The sequence below is a fragment of the Hippocampus zosterae genome, chromosome 14, assembly GCF_025434085.1.
Source record: "Hippocampus zosterae strain Florida chromosome 14, ASM2543408v3, whole genome shotgun sequence".
NCBI lineage: Eukaryota > Metazoa > Chordata > Actinopteri > Syngnathiformes > Syngnathidae > Hippocampus > Hippocampus zosterae.
In genome coordinates, this window is record NC_067464.1 from 15,448,085 (window position 1) to 15,464,713 (window position 16,629).

Sequence of the window (16,629 nt, forward strand, 5' to 3'; positions counted from 1 at the left end):
GGTTGGAGGTCATCAAAGGGTTGGAAGGGTCATCAAAGGATTCGAAGTCCATGTTTTTTGGTATGTGAATTTCCTGCTTCAGTAGGGTCAGAGTTTTTATTGTCGGGTGGTGAAAAATTCTCAGTATGCTGCTTGATGGTGTTGAACTCGAGCCTGTTGTGTTGGAGTACTGGAGCGGGGGTGGACAATAAGTTTGTTATGTCTTAAGTAGGCAGTTTCCCCTCTGTCACGTGCAGCTTTTAATTTTGGGAGGAGCTCTTTTCTTTTTTGTCGTACGGCATCTGTAAAGTCTTCGTTAATGTAGATGTTGGAGCCTTTTAAATATTTTGCATTTTGTAGGATCCTTGATCTGTCCTTGTATCTTAGAAATTTCACCACAACTGGCCTTGGTCGAGGTCTTCCAGGGTCTTGTCTTCCTGTGCGGTGAGCTCTCTCCACCTCAATTTGCCCCTGTATGAGCAGTTTCTCCTTAAGGATTTTTTGAACTTTTTCCTCTGTTTCAGTCCACGTTTCTCCCGGTTTTTCCTCAATTCCATCAATTACTAAGTTGTTTCTTCTTGACTGTCCTTCCAAGTAGTCCACCTTGTCCGTTAATACAAGCATGCCGTCACATACTTTGTAGAATTCCGTTTGCATGTCTTTGGAATGGCCAGTTTGACAGATTAGATTTTTTTTAATGTCGTCTACCTCTTTTTGGGTAAAGTTGATGCTGGTTTTTATGTCTTGGACTTCCCTGGTAAAAGTGTCAAGTCGTGAGTTTGTTGAGTCTATTATCATCTTGACAAATCCTTTGAAATTTTCCTGTTGTTGTTGCAAGAGCGCCGTAAAAAGTTCTTTTTGTTGCTGTTTGTTTTGTCCTGCTTTGTGTCTTGCTTCTGTTTGGGTGGCATTTTGTCGGGTCTCGTTGCTAGCCGGTTGTATGCTAGTTTGTGACGTGTCCAGTAGGCTTGCTGCTGGGTGTTTCTAACGTGGCAAGTGGGTTTACCGGCTCCCTCACGCTCGCTGGCGTTTGGTTGGTTGGTCTCTGGTCGTGGGTTCCAGCTGCGTAGCGACTTTTCGCAGTTAGCTTCCGTGCTAACGTCCGCGGTTAGCTTCCGTGCTAACCAGCTAGCGTTTCGTCCAGCCCCCTCTTCACGTCGCCAATTTCTACACACGCACTGCCACCGTGTTTCGCTCTGTTCTTTACTTTCAAATGTGGGAAAGCTTCACACGAGAGAAATGTTGACTTTACTGTTGCTGTTGCTGCTCCTTCTTTCCGCTCGGCAATGCGTAGCAACTCACCTTCCTTACCCGAGGAAGTGACACTTCGTGTAGCGTTCCATTGTGAGTAGACGTGTTCAATAATGATTTTTTTTTTTAAACGTGGTTTCGGTTTTCAAGCAGCCTTCTGGAACGGATTACGGTCGAAAACCGATGTATGCCTGTAGACTTAATTTTATTTTATTTTTTTCTATTTTAGATACATGTGTTTTTTTAATGTCTTCAATTTGTAAAAAAAACTATTTTTATTTTTCACCAATGAAGGGTTTGTTGAACGTGCATATGAACTGGTTGGGTTCGGTACCTCTAACAAGGCAAAGAACCACTGATGTATAGTTATAGATGCCTCCTAGAGGTGCAACTGTTTTTGAAAACCATCCAAACCATTCGGTTCGACTGTTTTGGGTATGTCCATAGAACTCATTCAGTTCAGCACACACAGCTTTTTTTCTCTCCTAATGAGGAAAATAAGTGTACTGTACTATTCTAAGCAGAATGCAGTGAAAACTAGATGGCAACTGAAAATGAGAAAGCAAAGCACGAAGCAAAGGGTCAGGTGTGGAGTGAAAAAAAAAAGTCGTGGAGATGTTGTTTGTGTTACAAGTTGTATGTAAATTCGATGTGACAGACATATGTAGTCAATATAAAGTTCGAGATAAATTCATCCATCCATCAATTTCCTGATCCGCTTATCCTCACGAGGGTCGTGGGCATGCCGGAGCCGATCCCAGCTGTCTCTTCAGGCAGTAGGCGGGGGACACCCTGGTTGCCAGCCAATTGCAGGGCACACACAGACGAACAACCATTCACACTTACAATCACACCTAGGGACAATTTAGAGTGTTCCATTAGCCTGCCATGCAAGTTTTTGGAATGTGAAAGGAAATCAGAGTACCCGGAGAAAATCTATTCAGGCACAGGGAGAGCATGCAAACTCCACACAGGAGGGCTGCACCCGGAATCGAATCCTGCACCTCTGCACTGTGAGGAGGACGCGCTAACCCAGGGGTAGGGAACTCCGGTTCCTTGAGAGCCATATCCTGCCTGATTTGGATCGCTCTCTACTTCACCACACCTGATTCAAATGATCAGATCATCAGCAAGCTCAGGGGAAGCGTGAAATTATCATGATCAATTGAATCAGGTAATCAGGTGTGTTGGAGTAGGGACCGATCTAAAACAGGCAGGATACGGCTGTCGGGGAACCAGAGTTCCCTCCTGTTGCGGTAATCAGTCGAGCAACCAATGCCCTTCGAGATAATTCACCTGTGTTAATTTAATTTATATGCCATTGTGTATTTTATTTTTTCTAAATGTGTTGCTCTTAATGGATATTAATATTAATGTTACTGTCAGTCGGGTTTGGTGATTCTAGGTGAAAAAAAGGGATTCTTTTGATTGATGTTGTACGAGGCCCCTGTGTTTCCACGGTACAAGAAAAAAATATATTAGCAAAACTGTTCCCCATCGGTTACTAATCTGTCCCCCCAGTTTACTACTGTAATCTGTTCTCAAAATTTACTAAGACATATCCACAGTTTACTAATTTGTCACCACAGTTTACTCACCTGCTCCCAAAATGTAGTACCGGTAATCTGCTCCTACACTTTAGTAAACTGTGGGTACTGATTAGTAATGTGCTCCCACTGTTTACTAATCTTTACGCACAGTTTACTAATCATTGCCCCTAGGTAACTAATCTTTACCCAAAGGTAACTAATCTGTTCCCATAGTTTGTCATCTTTCTGTTCCGTTTAGTCTCAGACAGGCGGCAGAAGTGTTTTGTCGTTCCCGCTGCACATCTGTGACTCACTGGGATCATGGACTATTTAAGGACAGCACAGACGACAATTGACTGTCGGTAAATTCACCTTGCCGATTTTCTGATGCAGTTTTCTAGACAGTCTCGATGTTGCTCCACACTCTCGTTCTCTGTTTTGTTTAAGTAGTTTTCTGATGTTTGGTATTACTCTCGGTTTCGACATTTTCACAACTGGATCATCTTGTCTTTTTGTTAACAAGCTATCTTCCTTTGTACGTTTTCCTTTGCAAGCGTCCTTTTGCAAGCGCGTATGGTTTCTTTCGGGTTTTTTTCCTAGTGTGCCTACCAGCGTCATTATTTGTACTTTGTCGGCTACATGCCGCTTTTGTGTTAAATTAATAGTTTTTCATATATTAATAAAAATTCTGTTCCGGAAACGTTTACTAGTCGTGAGTTTACCAATCTGTGCTCACAGTTTTCTAATTTGTACCCTCAGTTTACAAAAATGTACCCTCACTTGAGCACGTTGTGAAGAAACAGAGATCGCACCTGAAGGAAAGGTTGGAAAGGAAAGGCTTAGGTTGAATGGATACTGTTTAATAGCTCTTTGTGCAAAACTGTCAATAAAGTCAATTTAAAAAAGAAATGCAAGGTGATTCTTGAGTGTCTCTCATCTACCAAACCCGAGTGCAGTATTTGGAACAGGATCACTCTGGTGCCGATGACTTACCGGATATCTCACAACCATTAATTGTAGTTAAGTAAAATAGCATTCCCATCATTCTTGTAAAAATGTCAGCTTTTAAAATTTGTTCGAAAGCCTCCATTCATTTTGAAATATATAGCTATTAATGTTTACTGCATTTAAGTTTTTTTTTTTTGTGTGTGTTTGAGTTTGAAATCTCCAACTGTATTTGAATGTACCGGTACGTCACATCTTGCCAAACACATGAGGTGTCAATGTTTAATGTCAGGTCCCCATCAACCACAAAGGTTGAGTGTCTTACAAATGATAATACAAATATTCAATCACAAGCATCTACCCGTTACATGACATGAGTGATCCAAGTAATCAACCAACAACACACAATAAATGTTTCCCACGTTTTAAGGAAGATATTGCCTTATACTAGTAATAATTGGAGACCTAACCACATATATATATATATATATATATATATATATATATATATATATATTGCGTTTCACAACTGTAGTACCAAGAGTATTTATAATTAAACATGTACAACTGAAAATAGACAAGCGCGCAGTATTCGTTACAAAAAAATGCAGAGTGGGTCATGAACGCCTCATTGAATGGGAGCCTGCTGAAGCCATCCTTTGAAAAGCAAACGGCGCTCATTAAATAAGATGGCCGTTAACGTGGCAAAGTAAACATCCAGACTTGGATGTTTATTTATTTAATTTATAGATGAAGGATTTAATATGATGTGTGCAGTCTGACAGAAGGACAGGGGATTGGAGTGCCTTGACTATTTGGACCTGTAGGAGCATTAAAGCATGAACTCGCGCTCTGCGACTGGATGGAATTTTTATCAGCACATCTAAAAACAAAAAAAGGGAGCATTTGTGATCATAGTGCTCGCCTGAGCCTACAAAGGAAGGAGCAGCCCATTGGTTCAACTTCAGTATTGACAGTATACTGAGCCATATCGGCTATTCTATGGGTGATGTCACTCCCACTGCTAGTTTCACAGGGCAGGCAAAGAGCAGCCACATACAAGGCAGGCTTTTGAAATATTGAAATCAAGCTCGAGTGAGCGGGCAAGTTTAACTGGTGGTTCGCCGTTGTAACATTTGGGTAATGCAGGGAGGGACTTTGGGGTTATGGTGTTAACGCGAGCTGGCTTTCCATGACATGCCTTCAACAATGGCGCTCGATTCAATATTCCTAAATAATCGTGATACTAATCAATCACCATTGCTTAAGAGTGATCACTTGCATACTTCCCAAAAGATGTGCACAACAAAAACCCTGGGTAAAGCGCAAGGAATAAATTGTAAACAAAACGAGCGAGATTAATAAAAATGGGGAAACAAAAGCACAACTGAAACTCAAATCAATGTACTCGCATGAGAATCGGAAGGCTGGAAAACGCGGAGCAAACTAAAACAGAGTATTTACAGCACAACAAAAACGCAGTTGAGCAACAGAGTTGAGCAAGTGAGAAATCCGACACCTGTGAGGAGCCTGTGCTGCCCTTTTAGAACAGCATATTGAAAACAAGAGGCAGGTGTGTCACAGAACAAACCACCTACCAACCTCTGTACTGAAAAACACAACTTGAGAGAACACACGTGGGCTAATTTAAGATGTCAGCTCATAATTCCAAAACAGGATAAAGTGGCCTAAAATACATACGTCACTTTTTGTCAAAAAAATACAATAAAAATAAAAAGTGGTGGGGATGGAAGGGAGGTTTATTTGGCATGGCTGTTTGCTTAGGGGCCCAAAAGACAAGCTCTTCTGCCTTTGCCACGTCCCTGCTGCGGCTAGACAGACAGACAACTCCTTCGATGAGAAAACCTGTTGAGGTTTCTTGCAATTTATTAACAGTTGAGGCAAGTCAAGAAGGTGTAAAACTGTAACGCACGCATAAAAAGGCTTACATGCCGTTACAAAGTAAAACGTGGCAAAACAATGCGCCCCACTTGTCTGGTACATGCCAAATGTATGACTACCGGTATGCTTGTATTACCAACGTTCGTGAGCAAATGCGCTAACCGTAAAGAATTGCAACGTCATTCAAATGTAAATTCACGGTGAACAAACCTTTACATAATACTAGCAGTGCTTGGCTTAGTACGTGAAGCTGCAGTCCATCTTTCGGAGCTTCTCCGTACAACGTCAAACAGGTTAATCCGGTGTGCATTTCACAATAACAAACTTACTTTACAAAATAAAACAGTTCCGTAACTACAGAAACAGAAAACAAATTATAAATGGTTCTTCAGGAGCCAGAATGGTCACATATGTCACCAGTCGGCCTGACAGCCAAAGTCGGATGAGGCGTGTGCATTGGTAAAGGCAGCTCGTAGCTACAAGCACTAATGTGAATATCACAACACATTGACCATTAACACTTCCTAAGTGTGTTGTGGTAATACTACAATTCCAGAAAGGTGACATTCCACATCCCTTGAGCCAGCTTACAGAGCTGGTGATCAGACCGCCAAGGTCCCTGACTTCGGCCACCCCCGAAGTCACACACAGCGTCCGACACACATTGTCTTTTTAGGCTGTGCTGGGCCGGGCTCGATGGATGAAGGCCCGACCACCAGGCACTCACCATTGAGAGCTCCACCTCCAGGTCTGGTTCGAACGGAGGGGCCCTGGTGACCCCCATCAAGGCAAGGGAAAATGCTGTCCATTGATTGTACTCATCATAAGGGATGTTTGGATTCACAGAATGGACAGATAAAATGCACTTGCTACAATAGCAATTAGCAAAATCGAGTCTCTCCCTTCACTCCGGTTTCCTACCACATTCCAAAAACGTGTGCCAAATTTATGGAACACTCTATAAATCGTGGCTGTCCAAACTCTGTCCTCAAGGGTCGCTGTCCTGCCTGTTTTCCATCTCTCCCGGCTGCAACACACCTGATTTATTTGATCAGCTTATTTGAATCAGGTGTGTTGCAGTCGGGAGATATGGAAAACAGGCAGGACAGAGGCCTTCCAGGCCCGGAGCTGGGCATGCCTGCTCTAAATTATCTCTAGTGATGCTCCCGCTTACACTGAAGCTCCGAAGCACGCTTCAAACTCGAAAGCGGGCTTACAGTGAAGTAGTGGGACGGAGCTTGCCTCAGGTGACGTCACTGATGACGTTTGAACCACTTGACTGTATCATTCCGACCGAGTTAGCCGACTGCTTCAGGTTGATAGGTGGAGCTTTGATATTTCGGCACGAAACTGAGTGCATTTAAGACAGCCGAATCACCGCAACATATCCCTGTTCTACACGTACTGCAAGTTCGGAATAGCAATTTGTTGTTTGACATTCTGACTTTTTGACTTTTTGACTGATGGAGCCATCCAGGAAGCGTTCTCCAGTGTGAGAGGATTTCGATTTGCTGCCGCCGAATAAGGTAAAACATGCTCCACTTCTGTGTTCATTTGCCTGATTCAGTCAGATCAGGCAAATGAAGGAGCCGTTAATGCTACATGCTTGTTAAGTTAGTATTCATATTGATATTGTGCATCATATTCAAGAGGAACCATTCTTACTGACGGGATGGGAAATACATTGAAGGTAAAATGAAGTCCGTTATGAGTAACGTGTTGTCATATTGTTGACAGACCCCCAAGCTCACTCACTGGTTGTGTCCTACGAGCGACTCATATAAAACATTTTGTGATGTAATGTAAACTAGTTGATGTTAACATAGCAGCCATGCTAATCAGCAACCTCCCTCGGTAGCAAACTATTCAAATCTATTTATACAGTATAATGAATCTCTTGAAACAGGAAGTGGCTGTTTGCAAAGTGTTTAGCAGCGATGTGGGACTCACGTGGCACTCACAATGACACATGGCTGCACACTGCCGGTGCCCTGTTGGACTGAAGACTCAGGGGGTGGAGGTGGGGGGAGAGAAAAAAACGTCCCAGCTGTTGTAAGTTGTGGAGGTTTTAAAAAACGGTGACAAAATTGTGGTATGCCATCAAACCGGTAACAGGCTCTTGCTTACGCTTAGTGTTCATATGATCGGTATAAACAAGCCCTGTAGAGAAAAGGCCAAAGGAGACTTTTTTGGAGGAGGGTCAGGGCCTTTGGCATGCAGGGGAACAAGGCAACAGCCATTTTTTTCTGATAATGCTTGGGTAACAGTATCTCAGCTCTTGACCATGAACAGCTTTGTCCTGGGGTGCCATCTGGCCGCAAATTGCCAGGAATACGATAATGGCAATGGTTATCCTTGCAAATGGACATTAAGTCCTACCCACAACAGGACCCAATAAAAATCAGTCACTCAGCTCATTCATCCCCAATGTGTGAAGGAGTGCAACTGCAGATCTGTCCATTATTTTGTTGCCAAACTTTACAATCAAACCTCGATGACTCTCAGTGGCCAAGTGTTCAATTTTCAACTGCCCATGATCAGATGTATGACTTTGTATTTACTACTTATGATGTATAATTTAATTTGATCAATCAACCTTGTATAATTTATGTTTTCAGAATCTGAGTGACATTAAAGTTATGTTTTTGCTCAACCAAGCATTAAAATCAAAATTGGGAGGCTGAATGTGCCGTCAGGATATCAATTTGATTGCTGTGGACATGACAAATAAATTGATTTATTGATTTCCATTTAATTCAGGGACATGACCAAAAATCTGACAAATATAGGGATGGGCCATATGACTGAAAAGTATGTCACGATATAAGTATTTCATATTGGTCTTTTAATACCGTATGTTGAATTGTTAGTTTTTTAACTATTGAAAATATGGACCTGGAGAAATATTTAAAACATTAATTTAACATATAGTGTTTAATATTTAAGAATTCAATGCATAAATATTTCATATCAGTCAATGTTGATAATTACAGATAATTACTTTTTATTAACCAATCTAAAAGGGGGAAAAACAGTTTTAGTGTAAATTGTAATCCAGCGTAATGAGAAAAGTTGCTTTTCAGCTTGGTGCTACCCCAAAGCATCATTAACCTTCATTCAATGTTCATGCTGTCATGAACGCAGGTGGTGGAGGACCTCAAAAAGCAGGCAGGAGGGAAAAGGTGAACTTGACAAAATGTATTCATAAAACACTGAAAAAACTAAATCCAAAACCAAGTCCTCAAAAACAACACAAAACCAAAGTAACAAACAAAAACCCATGGCAGACGCAAAAACGAGGTGAAGCAATACAAACAAAAATCTGTGGCAGTAACGCACAATCATGAACAGAAAACACGAGCAGAAACACGAACAAAATACACTGACAGAAACAATGACCCGACATTGAGTGGTCGGGCAGGGAGTGCTTTAACAGAAAACTAATGACACAATGACCAACACGTGTGCAGCTTCAGCACGAGCCCTACAGTGCCACCTGTTAGTGACAAACAGATCCATGACACATACAATATAAGTGGAGTGAACTAATACCCTCTTGCAGTGCATGACCACCCGTCTTGGGACTACTTATTTGAGTGAAGTTACGCAGCGTAACTTCACTAAAAAAGAAAAAGAATAAAAATAATGGTCATTTAACTTTTAACTGTGTCCTCTTTGTTCCCCCCGCCCCCTTTAGTCCATGTTCTCTCTGCCTGCTGTTGTGGCAAGAACTGATCCAAGTTCTGTTTTGTTTCCGTTTGTCAAGAACTTTGTCGGCTTTTAACAATCCGTTGAAAATGTCCAAGGCAAACAGCATAGTGAGCGATCACCCGACTGGTGAAACACGTTTTCTAGGTGATTCACATTTAAGTAAAACACCCCGGAACACCTCATGGCCCGAGATGTGAAAGACAAGGACGCTGCATCGACACAAATTCTGAACTCTGACGATGTATGTTTTTATTTATTTTTTATTTTTTTCCTTTTATAATGTTTGCTTGCCTTCACTTTTGTCGAACTGTTATTGTATGTTCAATATATGTTCAATAAACAAAACAAACATTGACACATACGTAAGAGGTCCCTCTTAGCCAATGGGATGTCAGGCAGATGCTCTTTAATAGCCAATGGCAGAGCAGATCTAAGTATGTTTGTTGCGTTTAGGAAAGTTGAAGCTGCGAGTAGAAGGCCATACTGTATTTTCATCTTTTATATCTTGAGATTTATTTTGTAACAAGAGGCAATATTTTCCTGTTGAGATGTTTCGTAACTTGAAAATGTTGTTGAGACGTTCGTAAGTCGAGGTACCACTGTATTTGTTTATTTTTCACTTGAATGGTCGCTGCTTCTTTGGTGAAATTTTAAATATCACTGCTGTGACAATCTGAGTTGGCACATAAAATGAATAAAGTTCAATTTGTCTGTCCGTCCATTCATCCATGTGGGGCTAAAATCTTGATTTTTTTTCTGGACAGTGTTACAAAATTGTGTAGAGTGAAAAACAGATGTTTTTATATTTACATTGATGTCAACATATGAACAAACCTTTTCTAAATGTAGATTCATCCATCGAGTAAAGGTCCTCTTCTGAACCACTTCTCTCTCAACTGCAACAATGACATGAAGACAAAAGATTTTTATGAAAACCAAACTTTCAGAATTACTGGAAAGAGAGGCCTTGCAATATATATGAAGAAGGCATGATAATTATTGTTCCGATATTGGATATATATATATATATATATATATATATATATATATATATATATATTAGAGCTGTCAAACGATTAAAATATTTAATCTAATTAAAATAATTAACTCAAATGAACTTAAAAATTAATAATAATAATAATACATCACATTTGTAAGTGCCTTTCACAACACTCAAGGACACTGTACAGCCAAGACCAATAGTAAAAAACAGATAAAATAATAAATAAAGAAAGAAAGATTTAAGGCGGGTAGGCAAGTCTGAATAGGTGGGTTTTGAGCTGGGTTTTGAATAAGGAAAGAGTCAATATTACGAATGTTGGGAGGAAGTGAGTTCCAGAGTTTGGGGGCAGAGCGACTGAAGGCTCTGCACCCCATTGTACTGAGATGGTCAGAGGGTAGAAAAAGGTGGAGGGAGGATGAGGACCTGAGTGAGCGAGAGGGAATGGAGATTTGAAGAAGATCTGACAGATAGGGGGGCACAAGGTTATGCTTGGCTTTGAATGTATAGAGAAGTATTTTGAAGTTGATTCTAAGGTTGACAGGAAGCCAGTGGAGCTATCGGAGGATGGGGGTGAGATGATGGAAGGAGGGGGTTCTTGTGATGATCCGGGCTGCTGAATTCTGAACAAGTTGAAGTTTATGGAGGAATTTTTGATGGACACCGAAGAGGAGTGAGTTGCAGTAGTCAATACGGGAAGTTACGAGACTGTGAACAAGGAGTGGTGCGGAGTGAGTGGGATGGAGGCGGTTTATATTGCGAAGGTGGAAATGAGCGGACCGGGTAATGTTATTGATGTGGGAGTGAAAGGATAGTGAACTGTCAAGGATGTCACCCAGACTCTTCACCTGGGGGGAAGGAGATATAGTGGCATTATCAATTGTGAGGGAGAAACTGTCGGCTTTGTTTAGAGTGGATTTGGTACCGACGAGTAGGAGTTCAGTTTTATTGCTGCTTAGCTTGAGGAAATTGTGGGTGAACCAAGATTTGATTTCTGAGAGACAGTGAGAGAGGGACGAGGGTGGGAGAGAAGCGTCGGGTTTGCTGGAGAGATAGAGCTGGGTGTCATCCGCAAAGCAGTGAAAGTGTAAGCCAAATATGCGGAAAATGTTTCCGAGTGGAAGGAGGTAGACAATGAAGAGGAGCGGACCGAGGACGGAACCCTGGGGAACACCAGAAGAAACGGGGAGGGATTGTGAAGTAAAAGAATCAAGTTGAATGAACTGAGAGCGGCCAGTGAGATATGAGTGGAACCAATGTAGAGGGGTGTTGGTGATGCCTATGGTAGAGAGTCTATTGAGGAGGATGGGGTGAGAGATTGTGTCGAAGGCTGCACTCAGGTCAAGGAGGATGAGGATGGAGATAAGGCCAGAGTCTGCTGCCATGAGAAAATCGTTTGTGATTTTTATGAGGGCTGTTTCAGTACTATGACGGGGACGGAAGCCGGACTGGAATTGTTCATAAAGACTATTGTCGGTGAGGTGGGAGTGGAGCTGAGAGGCGACAGTTTTCTCCAGAATTTTCGAGATGAAGGGAAGTTGGGAAATGGTGCGTAGGTTATTGAAGTCATTGGGATCTGAACCAGGTTTTTTCAGGATTGGGGTGACCGCTGCAGTTTTGAAGAGCACAGGAACAATTCCAGTCGACAGAGAGGAATGGATAATGGCTGAGATGAAGGGAAGCAGAGAGGGTAGGCAGGATTTGACCAGAACTGTGGGGAGGGGATCGAGCTGACAGGAGGAAGTCTTGGATTGAATGATAAGGTCTGAAATTAATGAGAGATGGGGGAGTTCAAAATAAGAGAAGAGTTTGCAAGGAGTGAGAGGGTCAGATGAGGGAAAAGGTACAGAGGAGCCCAGATGCTGGTGGATTCTGTTGATTTTTTCATTGAAAAAGAGGAAAAGTGCGTTGCAGGTGTCAAGAGAGTAAAAGTGAGGTGGTAGGGAGTCAGGAGGTTGAGTGATTCTGTTCCAAAGGGAAAAGAGAGTCTTAGTATTTCCAGCATTGGAGCAGATGAGTCCGGAGTAGTAATGTGATTTTGCTTGAGAGATGGAATCCTTGTAGAGGGATAGTTGAGCTGCATAGATGTCCTTGTGAGCAGTGAGGCCGGTTTTCCTATAAAGTCTCTCAAGCTGCCGGGTTTGGGATTTCAATTTTCGTGATTACTAACACATTTTTCATCGTTTCTGAATTTCCTCTTACATTTTTTGTCCTATTTTTCCCCATTTTAATGCTCTCATCAACATGGAATCATGAATCAATTTTCTATGTGCCAAATGCAAATATTTACTGAAATAACAATTTCGATTTTCAATTTTACATGAACATTTTTCACTTGGTGCAGTTATTCACACATAATCTCTCACACAATATTACTGTCCATCAATAATGGTGAATTTTTTTTTTGTCACACAACAGCTGCTTTAACAGCTTTTTTTATGAAATCGAAACAGAGCAATATAACATTATAAAGTGCACATCTAAGGTATACTAGTACTCAGCCTATAGTGGATTTAAACCATGGTTGGATACTTCATTTTTCTCAAGTTTGCTTTCAACACAGCAGTCTGTTTCTGTATGTTTTGTTGAAGAATAACGAGACATCGGACACCAGCGTTCATTATGTGTCGCTGTGTTCGAAACTGCCGGCCGTACAAACAAGCACACCCACTTCCCCCATGCTGCAGGGGCAAAGCATTCTGAAAGGGGCGGGGGTTCACTCCCCCTAACACAGTCAGGCTATGTTGATTGTGTTGGTCCTTCTTGCGCAGAACTCTCTCTACGGTTTTGTGTAGACCTCATTTCAAATGACTGCACTTGGTTCGATGACAACACTGGAGACATTTTACTTTAGCTAGGTTGCTACCACTGTAGCGCACTGTCACTGTCAGACGAACACAGAGAAGCTCCACCCGCTCTATTTATATGGACAGTTGGACACAGAACACTGTAACCTTCCACACAAAATAGTTCCAAACAAGTAACAATTGCGTCAGTGGCATACATCGTATACCTGTATGATACAGAGAGAGAGAGAAGAACAGATAACTTTGGTCTTGTCAGTTGAGTTGGAATATGGCAACTTTTTAAAAGTAAACTTTCCATTCATAAACTCCATAAGTATCCGTTTTCGGTGTCTCGCGCTGCCGTGGCTGGCAAAACAGATATGTGCGTGGACTTCTGCAGCGCGCCTGTTGTTTTGTTTCTGGTGTATTTATAGAGCAACGCAACATCCGCTTGTGACGTGAGCCGCGTTAATCTCGCGAGAAAAAAATTGAATCCCGTTAAAATTCATTTAAATTAATGCCAATAAAAACGCGCTAAACTGACAGCTCAAATATATATATATATATATATATATATATATATATATATATATACATACACACACACACACACACGTTTTTTTTTGGTTCAATACTGCAAATTAGGTCGATATTGAAAGCTGCATCAAATATAGTGACGTACAACGGACCAAAATCTCTTAGACTATAAAAACAATACAGTAATCCCTCGTTTATCGCGGTCAATGGGGACCAAAACCACCCGCGCTAAATGAAAATCTGTCAAGTAACATCAACAGGTTTTTTTTTTTAGTACGCAAACGGTCCGCGAGAAACCTCAAAACAACAGCAAGTCACATAGAGCAACATATACAGTACTGTATATTAAATATATATATATATATATATATATATATATATATATATGTATTCCTTTTTTTCTGCTTGGCTCTCGACGAAGGCGGACGCTTTTTTCCTCTGTCCCCTTGCTCGCCACTCAGTCTATGTGCTGTCCTTGTGCTGTCTTCTCCTAGCCTCCGCAAACATACCATGGAATTGGTTGGCTGGTCTCTTGATGCGATCGACAAGATTTTCTCGATGAGAAGAGCAGGCAGTGGGGAGCCTGCTTGCCCCTCGGGACATTTGCTGCTCGGCACACCCTAGATCCATGGAGGAAGCGGAGAATGGTGTGCCTGTCTATACTGACCGTTGAGGAGGAGGAAGACAACTACATTAGCGGCCTTCTGATAGCAGGTATGCTGCAGTTTGGTGTTAGCAGTTTCCTGTTCTATCACAAAATCCAACCGACAGGAGCAGCTTTATTGGAAGTGAAGAAGCTGCCGGTCATTCTCAATGGTGTGCCGCGAATGTCCAACACTCAGACTCAAGCGGTGACTGAGCTCAACCGCAATTGTCAATTCTCGCTTTGAAAAGGAATTGAGGATTTGGCTGATCGGTGCCAGTGAAGGGATACAGCCACGGACTCAAGGCCACCTGAAATTGTTGGCGGCCGTCCCTCCAAAACAAACAACACTATTTGGACCCCTTTCCCCTGGATGGAAGGTATGCACGGAAGCTAGTGCCCCCACCATCATCCCCCTCCTTCTCGGCCATGGACCGATAAGCCAGGACTGTCTTCATGAGCAGACCTTGACGAAGCAGCTACGGCCTGTTCACGCATACACATACACAACCAGACAATCACACGCGCATACACATCCTCATCCTCACCGCCTTCATCGTTCCTCTTCTTTTCCCCCCGCGACATGGAATGATCTACAGAGGGCACTGCGGACTGTGCAGCTGGTTGGACGGGCCGCGTCGCGGTCACCCCTCCTCCCCCTTCCCATTCATCCTCCCCCTCATTGTTGTAACTGTCATATGCTTATTATGTGCTAGGGTCTTTTTTTATCCTGGAGATCATGTTACGCAAGAGCCTCCTCCTCTGATCTGGCAGCCTGGGGCCCTTCACCATGGAACCTGCGTTGTACCTCATCCATCTCAACTTGTGACAGCAGTTGCCGTTTGTGGATGTTGGAACACTGAGCTACTAGTTGTTTCGTGGTCAACCGTGACTGTGGGTTTGCATGTAACCCCTCTGACTAGGGTTGCTTGAGTAGTAGCATTCCAACAGAGCCATGTTATCGCATCTCGTCCATCTCCGCTTTGTTCCAGTAGCCCATTTTTCATCAAGGTGCTCTGGTTCCCCAGCACCTGACGCAGACCTTGTTTGGCCGGGCGACGTCTGAGCTGGCATGTCATTCGTTTTATTGTCTCTCATCATTGTGATCCTTCACATTAGTGTGAAGGATCTTGCCCAAGGACCCACACTGGATGGTGTTATCTGCTCATTTTTGCCCCAAGCGGGATTCGAACCACCGTCTCCCGTATGTCAAACCGATGCCTTACCAACAGAGCTATCCAGCCGCTATATGTGTGTGTGTGTGTGTGTGTGTGTGTGTGTGTGTGTGTGTGTGTGTATATATAAATATATATATATATATATATATATATATATAGAGGCTGGTAAGGTGGGCCTTCGGCCCACAAAAGTGTTGTTGCTTGGTTCAACTTTTTGATCTTCATTCATTTTCATTTCATCTTCACATCTTCATTGCTTATCGCGAAAATAAAGAGATGTTTAGCTCGACTAAATAACTAACAATTTCATTGCAATGCTTGTGGGTAGACAACATTTTTTCGCTAAGATGCCCGAGCGATTGTAGTGAGCCACTGCCTGAGCGGCGCAGTGGCGGCGCGCAGCAGCGCGGTGAAGTAGGTACGTTTTGAAAAGGGACAGACGGAAGGACAGACCGCGTGCGGGACGACGCGCAATATATATATAGATATATAAGTAGCGAGGGATCACTGTATGTATTTGTCTTAGAAATATTGAAACTTCACAAGCAGGCTAAAATGATGAGTCCACGCAGTTAGGTATACGGTAGGTGTGTGTGAGACTTGTCTCATCTACAAACTGCGTGATTAATTTATGACCTCATTGAATGCACCCATGAGGCTAAGAAGCTTGCTTGTCATCAAATAATTTACACTCATTGAACTTTGAAGTTACATCATTTGGATGAGTCCTACTTGCAAACCTCACTGTAGGGTTCTCAACTTATTCCATTCGGTAAGGTGTCTGTATATCAGGCAAGGCAGACTTGAGTCGTTTGGCATGGCAGATTTAAGATATTTTAGAAGTATCTTTTGGCTTACTCCGATTGTTTGGACATTGTTTACATCTCCTTGTTGTTCCAAACACAATTAAAAGTGCTGTAATGTCGAGGGAGTGCACTAGCTGTCCACAGAGAGCCGGTCTGTCAAGTCAAGTCACATTTATTTATATAGCCCTTAATCACAAACAGTCTCAAAGAGCTTCACATGCCCACAGTTGACAAGTATCCACGACATCCCCTGGCCTTAACCCCCAGGAGGTCCAAGAAACACGGACACACACACAAAAAAAACATCTGGGGAAAAAAATTAGAAATCTTGAGAATGGGCCGCAGTTGGGAGAATCCCCCTT

The 16,629-nt window shown here is 42.4% G+C and overlaps 2 protein-coding genes across 3 annotated transcripts in view; one reads left to right on the plus strand and one right to left on the minus strand.

Annotated features, from left to right (window-relative positions):
• Nucleotides 1-16,629, plus strand: part of LOC127614473 (uncharacterized) — a 316,500-nt gene that overhangs the window by 193,231 nt on the left and 106,640 nt on the right. The window lies entirely within an intron of this gene.
• The window catches only part of clmna (calmin a), a 68,699-nt gene that overhangs the window by 45,806 nt on the left and 6,264 nt on the right, over nucleotides 1-16,629 (minus strand). For both annotated transcript variants that reach the window (XM_052085672.1, XM_052085671.1), the window contains exon 2: nucleotides 10,152-10,213. In XM_052085672.1, the coding sequence (XP_051941632.1) occupies nucleotides 10,152-10,213 (62 nt within the window). The remainder of the gene's footprint in view (nucleotides 1-10,151; nucleotides 10,214-16,629) is intronic.